The sequence below is a fragment of the Oncorhynchus nerka genome, linkage group LG28 (assembly GCF_034236695.1).
Source record: "Oncorhynchus nerka isolate Pitt River linkage group LG28, Oner_Uvic_2.0, whole genome shotgun sequence".
Taxonomy (NCBI): domain Eukaryota; kingdom Metazoa; phylum Chordata; class Actinopteri; order Salmoniformes; family Salmonidae; genus Oncorhynchus; species Oncorhynchus nerka.
In genome coordinates, this window is record NC_088423.1 from 60,700,871 (window position 1) to 60,722,857 (window position 21,987).

General features: G+C 43.6%; 2 protein-coding genes across 3 annotated transcripts; both read left to right on the top strand.

Moving 5' to 3' along the window:
• Positions 1-232: 232 nt before the first annotated feature.
• LOC115113461 (transcription factor E2F8-like) lies at positions 233-12,070 on the top strand. Of its 2 annotated transcripts, none has more exons than XM_065012961.1 (14): positions 233-558; positions 1,628-1,703; positions 1,939-2,187; positions 2,297-2,450; positions 2,713-3,018; positions 3,224-3,385; positions 3,622-3,759; positions 4,041-4,235; positions 4,341-4,428; positions 4,557-5,061; positions 5,223-5,492; positions 9,888-10,014; positions 10,169-10,521; positions 10,804-12,070. In XM_065012961.1, the coding sequence occupies exons 2-14, from the start codon at positions 1,635-1,637 to the stop codon at positions 10,975-10,977; spliced, it is 2,790 nt and encodes a 929-aa protein (XP_064869033.1). In that variant the 5' UTR covers positions 233-558; positions 1,628-1,634; the 3' UTR covers positions 10,978-12,070. The 2 variants fall into 2 exon arrangements, with proteins under 2 accessions (XP_064869033.1, XP_064869034.1); XM_065012962.1 differs by lacking the exon at positions 233-558 and adding an exon at positions 901-1,381.
• A 378-nt stretch (positions 12,071-12,448) lies between these two features.
• Positions 12,449-20,625, top strand: csrp3 (cysteine and glycine-rich protein 3 (cardiac LIM protein)). The gene is made up of 6 exons (XM_029641143.2): positions 12,449-12,673; positions 13,641-13,772; positions 15,642-15,813; positions 16,271-16,400; positions 16,502-16,595; positions 20,443-20,625. The coding sequence occupies exons 2-6, from the start codon at positions 13,661-13,663 to the stop codon at positions 20,514-20,516; spliced, it is 582 nt and encodes a 193-aa protein (XP_029497003.1). The 5' UTR covers positions 12,449-12,673; positions 13,641-13,660; the 3' UTR covers positions 20,517-20,625.
• The last annotated feature ends 1,362 nt before the right edge of the window (positions 20,626-21,987 follow it).

Consider the following 21,987-nt stretch of genomic DNA (forward strand, 5'->3'; position numbering starts at 1 on the left):
CTTTCCAGCTATTATAATGAGCCTGTCCTGCAAAATAGCTCCTCCCAACAGCCACCTCTGCTGTATAGTCGTTTTTTCTTCTTCGGCAAAATTAGAGAAACATCAACTATGGGAAGCTGTTGAAATATATGTAGCCACATTTAACGTTAGCAAAATATTGCACAAAATGTAATTGAGTTTTTTCTGGCAAGATATCAGGCACCCCCGCCTGTGAGTAGTTGCACAAGGAGGTTGGCTCTATCCGGTGGCGAAAGTGCTGAATGCGTGAAACTAGGCGGGACAAATGAAATGGTCCTGAAATAAACGTATTTTACTCACTTGGGTATAACTACAGGACAAAAGTAATTTTGTCTCTCGTTTTATACCTTTAGTGTGAATTAGCTGACCGCCTGGTTACGAATTTGCATGGGGATATTTACAACATTTCTAAATGTTTCCAGGTAATTAGGATTGTTTTGTAAGCCAAGCACACTTTTATCACCGATGCCTTTAGCTGCTTGACTTTTCAAGGGGATGCGAACAAGAATGAGAGGTGTACAAATGTAACCAGTGTTATAGGTAAGTAACTACATATATTTGTGGTCTTCATTGTTCTTTATGGGACTGATCGCCAGTCAGATATTCACCTTTAGCTAGATAGCTACTGTACTTTACACCATTTGTTGGGAATCATAGTTAACCCACTCCTTACTGTACGTGGCTTGCTGGTCAGCTAACTATTGCTATCCATATTGCATGGGATCTCGTGTAAAATGTATGTGCATTTGTAGTTTCTATCATATTTAATACACCTCTTGTGAAGTATTAAGGCGCGTATGTGTGACTTGTAGCTAGCAACAACACAAAAATGTAGTGGTTTTTGAAGACGTAGCTAGGGAGCCAGCTGATTAGAAACCGGTGCGGTGGTGACATTAACCCGCGCAATAGCTCATTAGCTGGCTAACAAACGAGTTGGAAAGCGATACAATTTTATTCTGCCAGCCTTTATTAACTTATAACGCTAAGAAGAAAAATACACTCGTTTATTCATGCGGGCTTGCTTTCGTGTACTAGAAGTCATGTGAAATATCACAAGTTATCCGTGCGTTTCACATTTCAATGTTCCGGGTTGTGTCATTTGGAATGTGTCTGGAACTTCCGCGCCAAGATTTTTTTTATTTTAAATTTACCTGCGCGGGACGGTCCGAATTTCCTTGAGGTCATCTCCCCGCTTCATTCTTACTGGTTGCTTGTCGCAAATAGGCGTGTTCGTTGAAACCGTTTCGCTTGCTCATTCGATAGAGTGCATGTCATTTACCGCCAAGCATTAACTGATATTTTTGGTTCGATTCGATTTTTAAGATTCGTGTAGGTAGTCGAACAAGAGGAACGGTATTATTTGGTAAATGTGATTTTGAATTAGAGGCGTAGCTGCTAGCTATGTCATTAGTGTATGTTAACGCCGAATACATGTAATGCGGTTAAGAAACGGGAACTAAAACCTAGAACAGTTTGTGAAACTTAGATTTAAGTGAATCAAATACATTGATCCGCTTGCTAATGTTAACTGTTATTAGTCTAACTAGCTAGACACTGGTTTTTTGTTATATAATATCAGTCTTACATCCTGTGTTTGATTGAAATTTAGGTGGAAAATGTCGAGCACTTTACCCGAATCACAGAATCTGAGCCATAAAACACAAACCACCACCTCTAATCACAAGGTTAGTCATTTCTAGCTAACTTACATGTTTCTGTTGTTTAAAAAAAATCCAGGTTACTGTTGTTTAAAAATAAAAACAGGTTACTATCTTAGTGTTTATATGGTAGTTCTGTATATGTGTTGTATAGCAGATTCTGTTTAAGGTATGTTCAAGGGCATTTGACTGACTGTTACATAAACTAACTCTAACCATGACATCCTTAAATACTCTGCTATTTAATTACTTTGTCCAACAGGGTAATGTCTTTGCAGAGCCACAAGTACTGACAACAACACCAAGGAAAGTATCTACCCAAGGCACTGTGCTAACAGAGATTCAATCCAACATGGGACCCCTTACGACCCCAACTAAAGGAAAGGAAACTGGACCTAGTGAGCCTTGGACTCCAACCTCCAATTTGAAAATGCTGATCAGCGCTGCCAGCCCTGAGATCAGGAACAGAGAGAAAGAGCTGTGTATGGACCCTGAGGGAGGGGATGCCATGGTAAAATAATACACACTCACTTACACACACACACACATGAATGAGTCTGCAGCTAAGACCTTAGAAATGTATTGATTGCCTGTTTGATCTATTTCCTTTTCACCCATAGGACCCTGAGCTTGGAGAGGAAGGGGAGAAACAGATCAGCAGAAAAGAGAAGAGTCTGGGTTTGCTCTGTCACAAGTTCCTTGCCCGCTACCCCGATTACCCCAACCCTGCACTCAACAACGACATCAGTCTGGATGATGTTGCCGCAGAGCTTAGTACGTCCTGTTTTACTTCTCTCTCTCCACTGTCTTTAATTCCCACTTCATTTTTTTCTCAGAATAGTCGAGCTATATTACCCTTACATTTTCAAATGTAGTTTTTTGAAGAATGCAATAACTACAACATGTATTCCCTAAGCTTAGGCCTATATGCTGATGCTGTAAATAAGCAGTTACAAACTATAGACAGGCCGTATACAAACAAGACCATTTTACGCCTGTTTATTCAACTCGCATTCGCTCTTCTCTGTCCGAACAGACGTGGAGCGCAGGCGCATCTATGACATCATGAATGTGCTGGAGAGCCTGCACATTGTCAGCCGGCTAGCAAAGAATCGCTACACATGGCACGGACGCGCTAACCTGCCACAGACCCTGGCCAAGTTGCGGCAGGTGGGCGAGGAGCACCGCTACGGGCAACAGATGCAGCAGATCCGCCAGCGCAGCCTGGAAAGGGAGTTTGACTCGGACGGCGACGAGAAGGAGAATGAGGAGGTGGAGGGAGGAGGAGGGGGCCAGAAGGAGATGTTCTTTGTGGAGCTTCCTGGGGTGGAGTTTAAAGCAGGTGAGAGGCCAGGTTGAACCTTGTTTGATTACGAGCTATTAATACAATCTTTCGTAATATGTAGCATGATTGGTCCTGTACTGCAAGGCTTTTGTAGAAGAAAAGGTTTTCCCTGTAGATATTTCTTGTTTTAGTGGGCTGAACGGAGTGACCGTGGTCTTGGCTATATAATAACCTTGCTATTATTCACCTGTGTTCTCTCCAGCCTCGGTGAACAGCAGGAAGGACAAGTCTCTGAGGGTGATGAGCCAGAAGTTTGTCATGTTGTTCCTGGTGTCCACGCCTCGGGTGGTCAGTTTGGAGGTGGCTGCCAGGATCCTCATTGGAGAGGACCAGGTGGCTGATCAGGACAAGAGCAAGTTCAAGAGTGAGTGTTGAGTCCATGTGGGCAAAGCAGTCCTTCACGCCTCTGGCACATCCTGTGTTCTTTCAGCACGTTTCTAGCTTGGACACACAAGCTTTATGGTTAAAAGTTGTGTGTAGTTGGCGCAATAAGTAAGATTCTGCACACCGAGATGCTCCAACCAAGTGTGTTAAGACCGTACTGTCTTTATCTGGTGATGAGTCTAATGTTTGAATGTGTGTGTGTCTGCATGTTTGCAGCTAAGGTCCGCAGGCTGTATGATATAGCCAACGTGCTGCGGAGCCTGAAGCTGATAGAGAAGGTCCACGTGACAGAGGAAAGAGGGAGGAAGCCAGCCTTTGAATGGACCGGCCCTGAGGACTTCCCCGGTGTGAAGGGTAAGTACTTAGCAGAACACAGTCTTCCCAATAATACTTCACTTGAAGGGGTTACCATACATAATAACACTATCACAAGGCTTTTTATAGGCATCACATGTCCTTGATTTCTACTTTATATACAAGTACCATGTGCCATTGAAGCTATGCTGAACCTTTGCTATACAACCTAGTGGTTTATATGAGCTTTAAGTCAGAACCATTTAATCTGTAATGGTGTCCAACCTGCCTCTCCCAGTTCACCAGACTAAATCTTGTCTTTTGTTTCAATTCAAACATAGAGACCGCTGCCACTACAGCCACTGCCAAGAGGACACTTGAGTCTCGTACCTCCATAGACAACTGTGCCAAAAATCTATTTTCCTCTCCGGGGAGCAAACACAGCTTCATCCGCCACCCCTCCCTCATCAAACTGGCCAAGAGCATCCAGGAAGACCGACGCAAGATCAACTCGGCCCCCACCAGCCCTGTCAAGAGTAAGTCCTGGGAAATATCTAGACATTAGAGTCTGGAAGATGTAGTGTTCAGATGTTTTTAAGTGAGAGTTGGGTGTCTAGATTAGCTTCTGTTTTTCTTTTCAGATGATTCCTCGAGCAGCGAGTTCTTTCCCACCAAAATGGCCCAACTAGCGGCAATCTGTAAGATCCAGCTTGACCAGCAATCAAACAAGTAAGTGCTGCCTGATTCTCATTACAGTATCGTATCCTTTAGTCTTCTAAATAAACCAGAAGTATTCTACATTTCCTTAACATCAACTCAGACCGTCAGATGTTCCAATGAGTCTTGTCTTGTTCTAGGGTTGTTGACAGGACACCTAAGCCTGAAGTTACTGTGACTGAGGCAGTGCCAGATCATGAACAGAAAGCTGCTAAAAAGCCAGGAGCTCCCCAGCCACCAGTATTAACACCCACAGAACCCCGTGCCAGCACTGTCCACCTCACCCCACAGGCACAGTTCACCCCCCAACCTACTGGGGCAATGTCCTTCCACCCTGCCCAGTGTTCACCCCTCATCCCTGTGCTGCTGCCCCAACTCCAGGGAGGTGGACCCTACGCCATCTATATGCACCACTCCTTCAGGCCACACCCCCTAACCAGGCCTCAGCCAACCAGCCTCGCTGTGCGCTCCATGACCTTCGAGGATAAGACGGGGCGGAGCCCGAGTGATGCCACAGTGCACGGCCACTCGCCTGCTACGAACAACATGTCAACCAGCAGCCCCTTGGCACTAAAACGTGTGTGTTCAAAGAGACCCTCTGAGGAAAGCCCCTCCAAGGCCAAGAAGATTGACCCCAGCACCGGGGTAAGACCTGTTCTTTACACTGTACCTACTTTGACCAGAATGTGAGGTGACATGTCACTAGCAGAGAACTTTGGCAATGTCATACAAATAAAGAAGCATGTTAAATAGTAATAGCAAAGGTCATACGAAGCTAACCCACCTCTTTCTCTCCTCTCCTCCAGGACACGTCTCCTAAGCTGTGTGAGATCCTCCAGGCTCGTCTGAAGGCGCGTCGCGGGGGACTCCTCTCCAACCGTCCCTCGCCCAGGGCCCTCCACATGGACCCTGAGTTTGTCAACACACCTGGGAGCTCCGTGGCCGCCGCAGCCAATCAGACACTGGAGCAGAACCTGGAGACCTTCCTGGAGGAGAAGGTCGCGACCTCAGACAGCGAGGCAGGGCTCACGCCGGTCAGAGCTGTTCCACTGACCCCCCACCACCTACACACAGAGGTAAACACACAAGACATATACACAAAGTAAAACGACACACACACACATAGCTAAAAGACCGATACTGGTGTTAACCGAAAACACTTGGCTTTAGATGCTGTGTGTGAATAGTATCTTTGGATGATGTGCATCTTTCCCTTTCAAGAAGATTGGATAGGTATCCAGATACATGGGCTCTAAAACAGGACAGATACGTTTTAGTTTGAAATGATTCTGTGCGATTCGGTTTGATTAGGGAACGATTCTATGCACAACCTTTTGTTGCATGAACCCATTCATATAATAAAAAATATACACTGCTCAAAAAATTAAAGGGAACACTTAAACAACACAATGTAACTCCAAGTCAATCACACTTCTGTGAAATCAAACTGTCCACTTAGGAAGCAACACTGATTTACAATACATTTCACATGCTGTTGTGCAAATGGAATAGACAACAGGTGGAAATTATAGGTAATTAGCAAGGTGGTGACCACAGACCACTTCTCAGTTCCTATGCTTCCTGGCTGATGTTTTGGTCACTTTTGAATGCTGGCGGTGCTTTCACTCTAGTGGTAGCATGAGACGGAGTCTACAACCCACACAAGTGGCTCAGGTAGTGCAGTTCATCCAGGATGGAACATCAATGCGAGCTGTGGCAAGAAGGTTTGCTGTGTCTGTCAGCGTAGTGTCCAGAGCATGGAGGTGGTACCAGGAGACAGGCCAGTACATCAGGAGACGTGGAGGAGGCCGTAGGAGGGCAACAACTCAGCAGCAGGACCGCTACCTCCGCCTTTGTGCAAGGAGGAGCACTGCCAGAGCCCTGCAAAATGACCTCCAGCAGGCCACAAATGTGCATGTGTCTGCTCAAACGGTCAGAAACAGACTCCATGAGGGCCCGACGTCCACAGGTGGGGGTTGTGCTTACAGCCCAACACCGTGCAGGACGTTTGGCATTTGCCAGAGAACACCAAGATTGGCAAATTCGCCACTGGCGCCCTGTGCTCTTCACAGATGAAAGCAGGTTCACACTGAGCACATGTGACAGACGTGACAGATTCTGGAGACGCCGTGGAGAACGTTCTGCTGCCTGCAACATCCTCCAGCATGACCGGTTTGGCGGTGGGTCAGTCATGGTGTGGTGTGGCATTTCTTTGGGGGGCCGCACAGCCCTCCATGTGCTCGCCAGAGGTAGCCTGACTGCCATTGGGTACCGAGATGAGATCCTCAGACCCCTTGTGAGACCATATGCTGGTGCGGTTGGCCCTGGTTTCCTCCTAATGCAAGACATTGCTAGACCTCATGTGGCTGGAGTGTGTCAGCAGTCCCTGCAAGAGGAAGGCATTGATGCTATGGACTGGCCCGCCTGTTCCCCAGGCCTGAATCCAATTGAGCACATCTGGGACATCATGTCTCGCTCCATCCACCAACGCCACGTTGCACCAGAGACGTTGCACCAGAGAGGAGATCCCTCAGGAGACCATCTGCCATCTCGTCAGGAGTATACCCAGGCGTTGTAGGGAGGTCATACAGGCACGTGGAGACCACACACACTACTGAGCCTCATTTTGACTTGTTTTAAGGACATTACATCAAAGTTGGATCAGCCTGTAGTGTGGTTTTCCACTTTAATTTTGAGTGTGACTCCAAATCCAGACCTCCATGGGTTGATAAATTTGATTTCCATTGATCATTTTTGCGTGATTTTTGTTGTCAGCGCATTCAACTATGTAAAGAAAAGAGTATTTAATAAGAATATTTCATTCATTCAGATCTAGGATGTTATTTTAGTGTTCCCTTTATTTTTTGAGCAGTGTATATATTTGTCACCTGCGCCGAATACACCGGGTGTAGTCTTTACCGTGAAATGCTTGCTTACGAGCCCTTCCCAACGATGCAAAGTTTAAAACTAGTAACACGAGAAATAACATGGACAAGAATGGAGCTGTACAGACGGTACCAGATCAATGTGCAGGGGTATGAGGTAATTGAGATATATGTACATGAAGGCAGGGTGAAGTGACAAGGCATCAGGATAGATAATAATAAGAGTAAAATGAAGAACAGAGTAGCAGCAGAATATAATGAGTGTTTGTGTATGTATGTGTGTGTGTCGGTTTTGCGTTTCAGTGCAGTGTGTGTGTATATATAGGCTAGTGTGTACAGTTGAAGTCAGAAGTTTACATACACTTAGGTTGGAGTCATTAACTTGTTTTTCAACCGCTCCACAAATTTCTTGTTAACAAACTATAGTTTTGGCAAGTCGGTTCGGACATCTACTTTGTGCATGACACAAGTCACTTTTCCAACAATTGTTTACAGACCGATTATTTCACTTATAATTCACTGCATCACAATTCCAGTGGGTCAGAAGTTTACATACACTAAGTTGACTGTGCCTTTAAACAGCTTGGAAAATTCCAGAAAATGATGTCATGGCATTAGAAGCTTCTGATAGGCTAATTGACATAATTTGAGTCAATTGGAGGTGTACCTGTAGATGTATTTCAAGGCCTACCTTCAAACTCAGTGCCCCTTTGCTTGACATCATGGGAAAATCAAAAGAAATCAGCCAAGACCTCAGAAAAGAAAATGTAGACCTCCACAAGTCTGGTTCATCCTTGGAAGAAATTTCCAAACGCCTGAAGGTCCCACGTTCATCTCTACAAACAATAGTATGCCAGTATAAACACCATGGGACCACGCAGCTGTCATACTGCTCAGGAAAGAGATGCGTTCTGTCTCTTAGAGATGAATGAACATTGGTGCGAAAAGTTCAAATCAATCCCAGAACAACAGAAAAGGACCTTGTGAAAATGCTGGAGGAAAGGGGTACAAAAGTATCTATATCCAAAATAAAACGAGTCCTATATCAACATAAGCTGAAAGGCCGCTCAGTAAGGAAGAAGCCACTGCTCCAAAACCGCCATTAAGCCAGACTATGGTTTGCAACTGCACATGGGGACAAAGATTGTACTTTTTGGAGAAATGTCCTCTGGTCTGATGAAACAAAAATAGAACTGTTTGGATATAATGACCATCGTTATGTTCGGAGGTGAAAGGAGGAGGCTTGCAAGCTGAAAAACACCAATCCCAACATTGAAGCACTGGGGTGGCAGCATCATGTTGTGGGGGTGCTTTGCTGCAGGAGGGACTGGTGCACTTCACAAAATAGATGGCATGAGGAATTGAAAATTATGTGGATATTTTGAAGGAACCTTTCAAGACATCAGTCAGGAAGTTAAAGCTTGGTCGCAAATGGGTCTTCCAAATGGACAATTACCCCAAGCATACTTCCAAAGTTGTGAAAAAAATGGCTTAAGGACAACAAAGTAAAGGTATTGGAGTGGCCATCACAAAGCCTTGACCTCAAACCTATAGAACATTTGTGGGCAGAACTGAATAGGTGTGTGTGAGCAAGGATGCCTACAAACCTGACTCTGTTACACCAGCTCTGTCAGGCAGAATGGGCCAAAATTCACCCAACCTATTGTGGTAAGCTTGTGGAAGGCTACCTAAGTTAAACAATTTAAAGGCAATGCTACCAAATACTAATTGAGTGTATGTAAACTTTTGACCCACAGGGAATGTGATGAAAGAAATAAAAGCTGAAATGAATCATTCTCTCTACTATTCTGACATTTCTCTTAAAATAAAGTGGTGATCCTAACTGACCTAAGTCAGGGAATGTATCAATATATATTGTTTACAAATTAGCTATGACATAGCCAATGAATACATTTCACAACTTTGGAATGTATTTCACCCCCAAGCAACTCTCTATTTGGAAGGTGTTCCTAATGTTTGGCATACTAATTGTTAAAAGCAAATCTACCAAAACTATTGCTGATGGTGAACCTGAATAATCCAAATGACATCTATTGTACTCTCCTTTCAGCAGGAAAAGCCAGGTGAGAGTTGTCTCTGGTAGTTTACTTTAATTCTAGTAAAACATTATTTTCAACAGTGCACCGGTAACAATAACCTAGCAAATCACATAGGTTGTCACAATCTTAATATCACGCAAGCCATTTTAGTATTTCAATGCTGACGGTGCCACACAGATTTGCAAGTGACCCAGCACGTGAAGCACGTTTGACTAGGCTACTGATATTGCCTGGAGTTGTTCGGCATGCAAAATGACTTGTCGATCAATGACTGTCAGTTACATGCAGTTCAACACAAAAGAGAAGAGAGATTTTCGGGAGGTAGAAAGAGCCCCCAACAATTATGAACCAGTGATTTGTAACGTTTGAATCGATTTTTCTGACCAATGCATGCTACATTTGGATTGAGTTGCGGTCTGCGTACCGACGCACGTTTATTCTTAAGCATTTGAATCTGGGACCGATGTATATCGGTGAATCGTTACATCCATAATGCTGTGTTAATGACTCTCTGTGTGTGTTCCAGACTCTGATCCCCACTGGCTACCTGATCCCCATCTCCCAGCAGTCCCCCTTCAGCTACAAAGACATCCACAACCCCGAGAGCAGCAAAGCCTCCACACCCACCTACATCTACCACACACCCACTGCAGGTATACACACCTTTAACATTTATTTGCAGTCCGTACACACGCTAACGCAAATTTGAACTATGTCTTTGAGTAAAGCATACTGTATCAGATGACTTAAATCTGGAAATCTGTTTCTTATGACTAATTAACATGTCTTCCCCTCTCTCCTTCCCAGGCTCTAGACCTCCCCCGATCCAGGAGTTGACCCCCACCAGCCTCTCCCTCCACAGGCCTCCCCCTGCCTCGCCCTTCTCTGCCCAGGGGCACCGCTTCCACAGCCCCAGCCCTGCCATTCTCAACTTTACCCTGCAGAACCTGGGCCTCATCCCTGGGCCTGGCTCAGTACCCGCTTGCAGTCCTGGCACTGCCCAAACCCCGGAGCACCCCAGCTCCGTGCCCCTGCCTCCCCACCTGGGCCTGCATCAGAGGGGCGGCATGGTCTTCGTTAAGCCCATGTCCCCCGTGCCAGTCCAACACCAGATGACCGGCCCAGACGGGCAACCACTCACGCTAATCAGCCTACAGCAGGTGAGAGGCATACTTTCATACATACATCCACACAAACACTGTTGCACAAACACTGGGTCACACATACAGTATACATACACACACACACAGCCTCAAACCCCAAGCTTAACACGCATACAGTCAGTCAAACTCCTCCCTAATTGATAATTGTCTGCTGCTGGTTCAGTGCTTGTGTAAATAGCCTCACTGATTATATAAATGAGGTGTGATGTTGATTGCAAACATCTGCTAACTGACTTCTCTGCCAACTTCTCTGTTGTTGTCTATTTCTCCTCCTTTCAGGTGACCACGCCCAAAGGGACGGCCCTCACCCAGCACAGTTTCTTCCACACCCCTGTCTCCCTCTCCCCGCTGGCTACCGTGGTAACCACCAGCCACGGACACACGGCGCCGGCGGGCGCTAAACCCGTTTACATCCCTCAGAGGAAGCTGGAAGTCACCACTGAGGACACCTAAAGACTATGCTGCTACACAACGTGTGTGTGTGTGTGTACCAGCCCTTCAATGTGTGTGTCTGTGCATGTCTGCATGGTTTTCTATGGTCTGACTGTCATATTGTGAAGGCGTACTTAAGGTTGAGTGATTTTTATGTTTTAGGGTATGTGATGTCTCCAAATGATTTAATCCAAAACTAGTCCATGGGTTATTCCAGCGTTTCCCAAACTCGGCCTCAGGACCCCAAGGGGAGCGCGTTTTGGGTTTTGCACTACACAGCTGATTCCAATGATCAAAAGCTTGATTTGAATCGGCTGTGTAGTGCTAGGACAAAAACCAAAACGTGCTCCCTTTAGGGTGCCAAGGGACCGAGTTTCGGAAGCCCTGGTTTATTCCATTTCTACAGGGGGAAAGACAAAGTATGTGAACAGCTGCGTGTCACCGTCAGCTCCAAATATAACTCTGATGGAGAGACCAGCCATGGTAAATACTCTTAGCCCTGGGGCTTTGAGACACAATATGCCGGATATTACTGTGTAATACTACAGCATACTTTTGATACTGGTTTATGTATGGATTTAAGATTAGGGATCACCAGTAGGTATTAAACTGGTGAGGGGTGTTTTCTGTGTCTAAATACTAAATAGTGAAACGGTCTGTCTTATTTTGGTTTTGAGGGGTTGTTTGCCAAAATCTAATATGCTGGCTGAGTATTTCAACATTTCTCAAAGAGAAGTTGTATTGAAGGGACATTTACATCATCAACGTGCCATAGAGAAGAACAACAACTTAACCTCCGTTCACCGGGATGACATTAATATGTGACGGCGGGACTTTAATGACTGAAAAGTATGGTTGATGAACTGTTTTTGTATGTGTAAAATTGTCAAGATTACAATTTTGCACGCTGTACATGTTAATTAACTGTTAGCCTTAAAAAGCTGGATTGTATGTGATTCAACTGTAAGGGGTGAATGTATGCGATGGCTTCCTACCTTAGGCAAATCACGTAATTGAAATTGAATCTTAATGTATAAGGAATGGACTTTAAGCATTAAATTCAGCTCAGATGTCCTTGTATATAAAATGGTAAATAAACATATTTTTAAACCGGTTTCTGTTCATGTATTCGTTACTGTCTCCCTCGGTTGATGAATACATGGTCAACTATATGTTGCTGTCCTATAGCATTAGTCTAGAGTATGAATATGATCAAGGTGGTTTCATATCCAACAGTAAATACAGTACATGCCTTCAATTAAAAATACAAACCCGTCTAGATCTATTTAGTTCTGTGTAGACACCCCTTTAAGATCATGTGACATTCCAGTTACCATCAGCCAGACAATTCCGCTCGGCTACTGTCACCCAGAAGTTTCGGGAAATCTCTTATCAATCATGCTTGTGTAAGACCAGGACAAATGGTGAAATCTCCGGGGCCTCAGCTCAGGGCCAGGGGTCTCTGTGGCCTGTGTTCGAGGTGGGGTGGGGGGACTACTGTAGGTCTCGAGTGTTTGTCCTAAGTTATTTTAGGAGGATGTTTTAATTTGAGCGTCACCATTAAACTCTGGGTGATGAGAGAGATGGGCTGCTGGGTGATGAGAGACATGGGCTGTATTTAAGGACTCCCCTCGGTGGTGTTGGGGCGGTCGCACTCAAGATTTGAGACTGAACTGAGGGGGAAGAGATTGATGCTGATACATCCAGACTTGTGCAGGTATAGTAGTCAAATGTTTATGATTTGTGAGTGACATGTTTGATATTGATAAATGTAACCGCACACTGGTTGAATCAACGTTGCTTCAATTAAATTACGTTGATCCAACGTGGAATAGAAATGTAATTGACTGGGACCAGCTGTATTTACAGTAAAACCGATATCATATACTGGCTCGTGTCCAATCAGTGCCATACTTTTAGAATATTTGGTCCAAGGGTCAATGGACGAGACTGATGTTGAACTTGATCAAGCTATCTCTAAGTTGAATTGCATAAACATGATTTGAATTCATCCATCACGACTCACTGGATGTTGGAAATTTCCATGTGAGGTAAGTGTTAGTGACCAGGCTGCTTCAAGCGGTCCAGGGTGGATACTGGCATGTGTTCTTCCATGGTCCAAATGGGCTCTATTCCTGGAGTCTTATCACCACATACCAGCCCTATGATGTGACGGACTACCTCTGAAATGAATGGGTGACAATACCTTATCTCTGCTAGAAGAACAGGCTCGACAACATCGCTGTCACTATACTACGATGGGTATCATCAAAGAGAATCCAAATGTAGACATTTAAAAAAAATCTATATAATGTAGTCTGAACCTATTGCAACGCATGCATAACCGCAGGAATTAGGGCTGCTGAGGGTGCTGCAGCATCCCCTGATAAATCAGTATTAAAATAACATTATTTTAAAATAATATTTTGGGAAAAAATAATTTTCCACCAAATTAGTGCTTTAGGGCTTTACTACTCCTGAGTAGATAACAATTCTCATCAGCAGAGCGGGAAGACCTCCCCCACCCCGATGACAGCACGTCCACCCCTAAACATCTTCCCACATGTTTATTTATTGACCACTATGTCATAAGTCAGAAAAACACTGATGGTCTTGAGGTCACCCCAGAGTAGATTCAATCTGCAGCCATCTATTCCTCCATCTAAACACCCCTCTCGATGCAGACTCTCACCCCGAGACAAGGATGCCAAACTGGGGCGGCGGGGCCAAGTGTGCGGCCTGTGAAAAGACTGTGTACCACGCTGAGGAGATCCAATGCAACGGGAGGAGCTTCCACAAGACCTGCTTCATCTGCAGTGAGTTATCCTCAGTCACACGCCATGTAGGCCTAGACTGACAAAGAAGACAAACTGATGACACCAAGACCGGTAATAAACTCTCCTTACTTATTCATAAAACCAGGATCTGCTTAAAGAGTCGTTCCATGTAATTTCAGCAACCCATGACACCTACCATCTCATATTGTTCTAAAATTGCTTCTGTTGTAGTTAGAAACAGGAAATATTGGCATCCCTGAAACATTATGTTGAAATTGTATTTTATCTCAGAGAAATTAAGGTAATTGATTGCACCCAAATTGGCCATTTTAAATGATAGCAAACACAGGAATACAAAGTTGAGAAGATTTGGACAAGCTGGCTTCTTGCTTCTGTTTACAGTTCTACAGTGGCCATTGAAGATAAGCATCTTATTGCAGTTCAGAAGACTAGCCCTGTCCCACCCTTCATTAGCACAAACAATAATCATCTTCTTTTGTTTGGCTTTGAGGTTGTCTGTTTAACAACCAGCAAACCCTTCACTCCGTAGGCAACCGTAATTAGAGTCAGCCAGTCTATCAGTGTTGTGGTGTTTTTAAGATGACTTTTTACCCTACGATTTGAGCCCTGAATCCGGACGCCTCTTACACAGAGAGCCTCTTAGCTTTTGCAGGTTGTATCTTAGCGATCACGGTAGCAGCAAAGAGAGGGGAGAGGTGGAGACCCTATCGGGGAACACAAAATGGACCACCTAAAATGCCCATCTCAAGTAATATGTTTCAATCTCACCTAATTACCCATGAATGGCTGGGGCTGGGCTTTGAACTGGGGGCTGCCAATAGGTAGATAGCACCACTGGGAGCACTAAAAGGCCTTTGTAATTATCTGCAATTGAGGAGGGATCTGCTTCTCCATCTGCTGGGGCTGGCAAATGGGAGAATCTGTCCTACAGAGTGGTGGAAAAAGAACCCAATTGTCATACTTGAGTAAAAGTAAAGATATCTTAATAGAAAATGACTCAAGTAGATTCTTACTGGGTGACTTTTTCTTGAGTCATTTTCTATTAAGGTATCTTTTACTTTACTTTAAAAGTCTAAAAGGATTTGGTTTAAAATATACGTAAGTATCAAAAATAAATGTCATTACTAAAAGTATATATCCTTTAAAATTCCTTGTATTAAGCAAACCAGACAGCAACATTTAATTTTTTTTTTATAATAATAATTAAAAAATAATAGCCAGAGGCACACCAACATTGCAACATAATTTATAAATGAATCATGTGTGTTTAGTGAGTACGCCAGATCAGAGGCAGTAGGGAAGACCAGGGATGTTCCGTTGATGTGCGTGAATTGGACCATTCTCCTGTCCTGCTAAGCATTCAAATGGAACAAGTACTTGTGGGTGTCAAGGAAAATGTATGAAGTAAAAACTACATTTAGCAATGTAGTACAGTAAAAGTGAAAGTTGTCAAAATGATAAATAGTAAAGATCCCCCTAAAAACTACTCAAGTAGTACTTGAAAGTATTTTTACTTAAGTACTTTGCACCACTGGTTCTACACAACCCCTCCAGACTGTAGTCGTCAAAAATAGACCCTGACCAGGGACAGCTGAAAGGGGTGTGTTGATTGACCTGGGTGGGACCATTGCTAGACCCCAGGCACATGCTTCTGTGGCCGAGTAATATGAATAATGCCATTATCCACAGCCTGGTATAGTTGCTTAATAGGTATCCGGGCATGAAAAATATATATTTTGGTATTAAAATAAAGGAACAGAATACTTAAGTGTTTTTGCTGTCCAACCTGACAAAACTGACGAAAGTTTGTCCATTCTTTCTCCTGTTAACTGTGGTTAAGTATGGACAGTGAGTCAATGTGTTGGTTTGGTTTGCTCTTCACCCCAGTGGCCTGCAGGAAAGGACTGGACAGTACAACAGTCGCAGCGCATGAGTCAGAGATCTACTGCAAGTCCTGCTACGGCAAGAAGTATGGGCCAAAAGGCTACGGGTACGGCCAGGGAGCTGGAGCCCTAAGCTCAGACCCCCCTGGACAGAACCTGGACATGCAATCTCAAGAGTAGGTCCCTCTCGTTATTCTCTCTGACCCCCCCCCCCCTTTAAATGTTACCAAGGAAACAAATACAGCTTTCATAAAAAGCTTCCCAGACTTTAAATGTTACCAAGGAAACGAATACAGCTTTCATAAAAAGCTTTCCAGACTTGTAAATGTTACCAAGGAAACGAATACAGCTTTCATAAAAAGCTTTCCAGACTTGTAAATGTTACCAAGGAAACGAATACAGCTTTCATAAAAAGCTTTCCAGACTTGTAAATGTTACCAAGGAAACGAATACAGCTTTCATAAAAAGCTTTCCAGACTTGTAAATGTTACCAAGGAAACGAATACAGCTTTCATAAAAAGCTTTCCAGACTTGTAAATGTTACCAAGGAAACATTTTAATTGTAAATATGGATGTTCGTCTGTGTCTCTTCAGATATTTATTGTCATTTATTCTTTCCTCTTCATTATGAAGCTCAAAGCCTCGCCCCACATCCACAAACTCCAACTCCAGTAAGTTTGCGCATAGGTTTGGAAGTTCAGATCGCTGCCAAAGATGTTCGAAGGCTGTCTACGCAGCAGAGAAGATCATGGGGGCAGGAAAGGTAAAAGTCCTCTATATAAGGCTTGCTTGCACTCTTTAGTCCACAACAATACAACGATCACCTAACTCTGATAGATGGGGTGTATGTGTTTCTTGTTGCAGCCTTGGCATAAAACCTGCTTCCGCTGTTTGCTGTGTGGGAAGAGCCTGGAGTCTACCACAGTGACAGACAAGGATGGAGAACTCTACTGTAAAGGTACATACACACAGGACCAAACAAGCTCCCACCATTTAAACACTGTAAAGACCACATAGCTAGCCTGCCATAGAGAGCTCCCTTTGATCAATGATACAGTCAGGCTTCAGTAGAATCTAGTGGCTAAGATGAGGGAGCGAGAGCATGGCCTTATTTATTTTAATGAGTGTGGCCTTATTTATTTTAATGAGTGTGGCCTTATTTATAGTACTGCATATTGGATGACTGTCCTTCATATTCCATTCACCCAGCTCAATGTAACATCGATATGTTTAGGCTACTACATGATGCTCAAATTTTCCTTATACCCATCATACGGTTGCTACAACCTAGCCTATGAATTAAAAAGTTTACAACATAGGTGCACAGGCCAAGAGAAATTTGAGTATTCAAGGTGGCAGACATTGACACATTCAATTCCGCCTTACACACTCTTGCCTGCATCTAGCTGATCTTGGGTGTAATCATTAGACCAACAGTTGCAAACAAGTTTCTTTTGTGGTAGACAAATTCAGATATGCTTACAGAATCGGTGGAATGAATACACCCCTGATCTAACACAAACACAGTTCACTTTCATAGCAGCCACATAAAACAGCATGATCACTTTGCTCGTTGTAATTCCTTCTCATATCTACGAGCTCTTCTCCTCTCACCTTTTCCCTTTGCTTGTGGACTTTAGTGCACAACACATCAGTGAACAGGCAAAAAAAAAAACTTTCTTCATATGATAACCGCTAACCACTACACACAGCCGACATCGTTGTCACCATATTAATGTCATAGTCAACATATCTACTAGAACGAATACGTTAATAAACCCGCTACAATCATGCACTACAGTGTAGTCAGCAGCAAGCAGTATAGCCGTTACACCGGCAGCAGTAAATTATTAAAACCAAAAGCTTACCTTGATTTGAAAGAGTTCCAGTGTTGGTTAGCCATAGCCAGCTAGTTAACATAGCATCCCTCTCTGTTTGAGTAGGCTAAACTAGCTAGCTGCATCTGCTAGCTAAGTTTGAAAAAAAACACAACTAAATATAGTTCTCGCTTTCTCTTGCTTCTTCATTTTTAAATAAATACATTTGTTCAAAACTGTTCAACTATTGTCTTTCTCTCTCTTTGAATCAACTACTCACATTTTATGCACCGCATTGCTAGCTATCTGTAGCTTATGCTTTCAGTACTAGATTCATTCTCTGATCCTTTGACTGGGTGGAGAAAAAGTCAGTTTTGCTGCAAGATAGGTTGGAGGACGGCCTCCGGAAGATGTCATAATTACTGTGTAAGTCCGTAGAAGGGGATGAGAACCATGAGCTTCCTAGGTTTTGTATTAAAGTCAATGTACCCAGAGGAGGACAGAAACTAGCTATCCTCCGGCTACACCATGGCGCTACCCTACAGAGTGTTGTTGAGGCTACTGCAGGCCTTCATTACAAAACAATGTATGTTAATAAATTATTTAGTGATGTGTAAATACAGTGGGGAGAACAAGTATTTGATACACTGACGATTTTGCAGGTTTTCCTACTTACAAAGCATGTAGAGGTCTGTAATTTTTTTATCATAGGTACATTTCAACTGTGAGTAACGGAATCTAAAACAAAAATCCAGAAAATCACATTGTATGATTTTTAAGTAATTAATTTGCATTTTATTGCATGACATAAGTATTTGATCACCTACCAACCAGTAAGAATTCCGGCTCTCACAGACCTGTTAGTTTTTCTTAAAGAAGTCCTCCTGTTCTCCACTCATTACCTGTATTAACTGCACCTGTTTGAACTCGTTACCTGTATAAAAGACACCTGTCCACATACTCAATCAAACAGACTCCAACCTCTCCACAATGGCCAAGACCAGAGAGCTGTGTAAGGACATCAGGGATAAAATTGTAGACCTGTACAAGGCTGGGATGGGATACAGGACAATAGGCAAGCAGCTTGGTGAGAAGGCAACAACTGTTGGCGCAATTATTAGAAAATGGAAGAAGTTCAAGATGACGGTCAATCACCCTCGGTCTGGGGCTCCATGCAAGATCTCACCTCGTGGGGCATCAATGATCATGAGGAAAGTGAGGGATCAGCCCAGAACTACACGGCAGGACCTGGTCAATGACCTGAAGAGAGCTGGGCCCACAGTCTCAAAGAAAACCATTAGTAACACACTACGCCGTCATGGATTAATATCCTGCAGCGCACGCAAGGTCCCCCTGCTCAAGCCAGCGCATGTCCAGGCCCGTCTGAAGTTTGCCAATGACCATCTGGATGATCCAGAGGAGGAATGGGAGAAGGTCATGTGGTCTGATGAGACACAAATAGAGCTTTTTGGTCTAAACTCCACTCGCCGTGTTTGGAGGAAGAAGAAGGATGAGTACAACCCCAAGAACACCATCCCAACCGTGAAGCATGGAGTTGGAAACATCATTCTTTGGGGATGCTTTTCTTTTAGAACGCCGCAGCCCATCTGGTGTTCAACCTTCCCAAGTTCTCTCACGTCACCCCGCTCCTCCGCTCTCTCCACTGGCTTCCAGTTGAAGCTCGCATCCGCTACAAGACCATGGTGCTTGCCTACGGAGCTGTGAGGGGAACGGCACCTCAGTACCTCCAGGCTCTGATCAGGCCCTACACCCAAACAAGGGCACTGCGTTCATCCACCTCTGGCCTGCTCGCCTCCCTACCACTGAGGAAGTACAGTTCCCGCGCAGCCCAGTCAAAACTGTTCGCTGCTCTGGCCCCCCAATGGTGGAACAAACTCCCTCACGACGCCAGGACAGCGGAGTCAATCACCACCTTCCGGAGACACCTGAAACCCCACCTCTTTCAGGAATACCTAGGATAGGATAAAGTAATCCTTCTCACCCCCCCCTTAAAAGATTTAGATGCACTATTGTAAAGTGGCTGTTCCACTGGATGTCTTAAGGTGAACGCACCAATTTGTAAGTCGCTCTGGATAAGAGCGTCTGCTAAATGACTTAAATGTAATGTAAATGTAATGCTTTTTTGCAAAGGGGACAGGACGACTACACCGTATTGAGGAGAGGATGGATGGGGCCATGTATCGCGATATCTTGGCCAACAACTTCCTTCCCTCAGTAAGAGCATTGAAGATGGGTCTACCTGCATGACAACGACCCGAAACACACAGCCAGGGCAACTAAGGAGTGGCTCCGTAAGAAGCATCTCAAGATCCTGGAGTGGCCTAGCCAGTCTCCAGACCTGAACCCAATAGAACATCTTTGGAGGGAGCTGAAAGTCCGTATTGCCCAGCGACAGCCCCGAAACCTGAAGGATCTGTAGAAGGTCTGTATGGAGGAGTGGGCCAAAATCCCTGCTGCAGTGTGTGCAAACCTGGTCAAGAACTACAGGAAACGTATGATCTCTGTAATTGTAAACAAAGGTTTCTGTACCATATATTAAGTTCTGCTTTTCTGATGTATCAAATACTTATGTCATTCAATAAAATGCAGATTAATTACTTAAAAATCATACAATGTGATTTTCTGGATTTTTGTTTTAGATTCTGTCTCTCACAGTGGAAGTGTACCTATGATAGAAATTACAGACCTCTACATGCTTTGTAAGTAGGAAAACCTGCAAAATCGGCAGTGTATCAAATACTTGTTCTCCCCACTGTATTTAGAGTTTTATCTAAAAATTATAACTTTTTTTAAATGTTTCACTATCTTAATTTTTATGAAATTCACTGAGGATGATGGTCCTCCCCTTCCTACTCCGAGGAGCCTCCATTGCTAGAAACTCAGTGACTCTCAGTCACCAGGAGCTCAGTATTGTATCTTTCGGTGTTTCATTATTTCTTAGTTGGTTTCTTCCCTCTGTCTTTGCAGTTTGCTACGCCAAGAACTTCGGGCCGAAAGGAAAAGGGCTGGGGAACATGGGAATGGTGGAAGATGGAGAATGAATTCCTTGTAATAGTTTGTGTGTGTGTTAGTTTTCTTTTCTTCAAATATAGAGCATTTTGAGCACTAATTGAAAATGTGTGTTAATAAAACATTTCACCATTCACATTTCTTAAAACGTCTTTCTCTTGCCTTACAATTATGTAAAAACACTTGACAATAGTAACTACATCACAGCATTTATCAACACAAACGATTGAGAGAGTGATGTCTATCTAGCTTATATCAACTGCACATCCCTTTCTTGTGTTCAAGGCAATGGATGAAACAGCACTGCTTCATTTGCATAAAAAGGGCATTGTTGATCTAAGTGTCATCATATCAAAGTGAGCTGTATGCCAAATAACCTGGACCACCACACAGGCCTGGGTACAATACAGACGGTCGACCTATGGATGGTGTATAGGACGGGTAGACCTCAAATGACATGAATCAATTATAACCAGATGCTCTTCAAAATATATTGAAACTGACACACAATAGAATATAAAAACACCTCAAAAGAAATAAGGAGGCTTCGAGGCAAAAACATTAAGCGTCAAACAAAAGCCAACAAAACATTTAGCTAATAACATCGCTCCGCATGAAAAACAAATGAGCATGAAAACGAAAACAAAAGAGGGAAGGAAAACATAATTACGTCATATTTCTATTCTGTGTTAATGTGCTGCCTGGCGAAGACAGCTACACCAACATGCCTCCAGCTGTTTTTTAAATTCATTATTAATAGGATTTAATCTGCGCTCATAAATACGCCCGTATCATTTAAATTAACAAGGCAACGCTAATTACCAAACACATTTGCGTTAATCTATCCAAACTACTATGTCTTGGTGCCCAAGCGCAAGTTTTTTGTAATTAAAAGTACTTAAGCTGCAGGAGGCTGATGAGGGTGTGTGTACATGGATTTTATTTTTTACCTGTAATGTATTTTTTGTTGTTGTGTTTAATATGGAACTCCATTAGCTACTCTACTCTTCCTGGGTCCAGGCAAAATTAAGGCAGTTATACATATTTTAAAAACATTACAAAGATTACAGAAGTCACAACATATTAAGTGTGTGACCTCGAGCCCACACGCCACTACCACATATCTACAATGCAGAAATCCATGTGTACGTGTGTTATCATGCGTGTGTGTATGCATGTGTATTTTGCGTATGTTATCATGTGTGTGTATGCATGTGTCTGTGCCTTTGTTTGTGTTACTTCACAGTCCCCACTGTTCCATAAGGTGTATTTTTACCTGCTTTAAAATTCTGATTCTAGTGCTTGCATCAGTTACCTGATGTGGAATAGAGTTCCATGTAGTTATGGCCCTATGTCGTACTGTGCGCCTCCCATAGTCTGTTCTGAACTTGGGGACTATACAGAAGAGACTTCTGGTGGCATGTCTTGTTGGGTATGCAAAGGTGTCCGAGCTGTGTGCTAGTATTTTAAAACAGACAGCTCTGTACCTTCAGCTTGTCAATA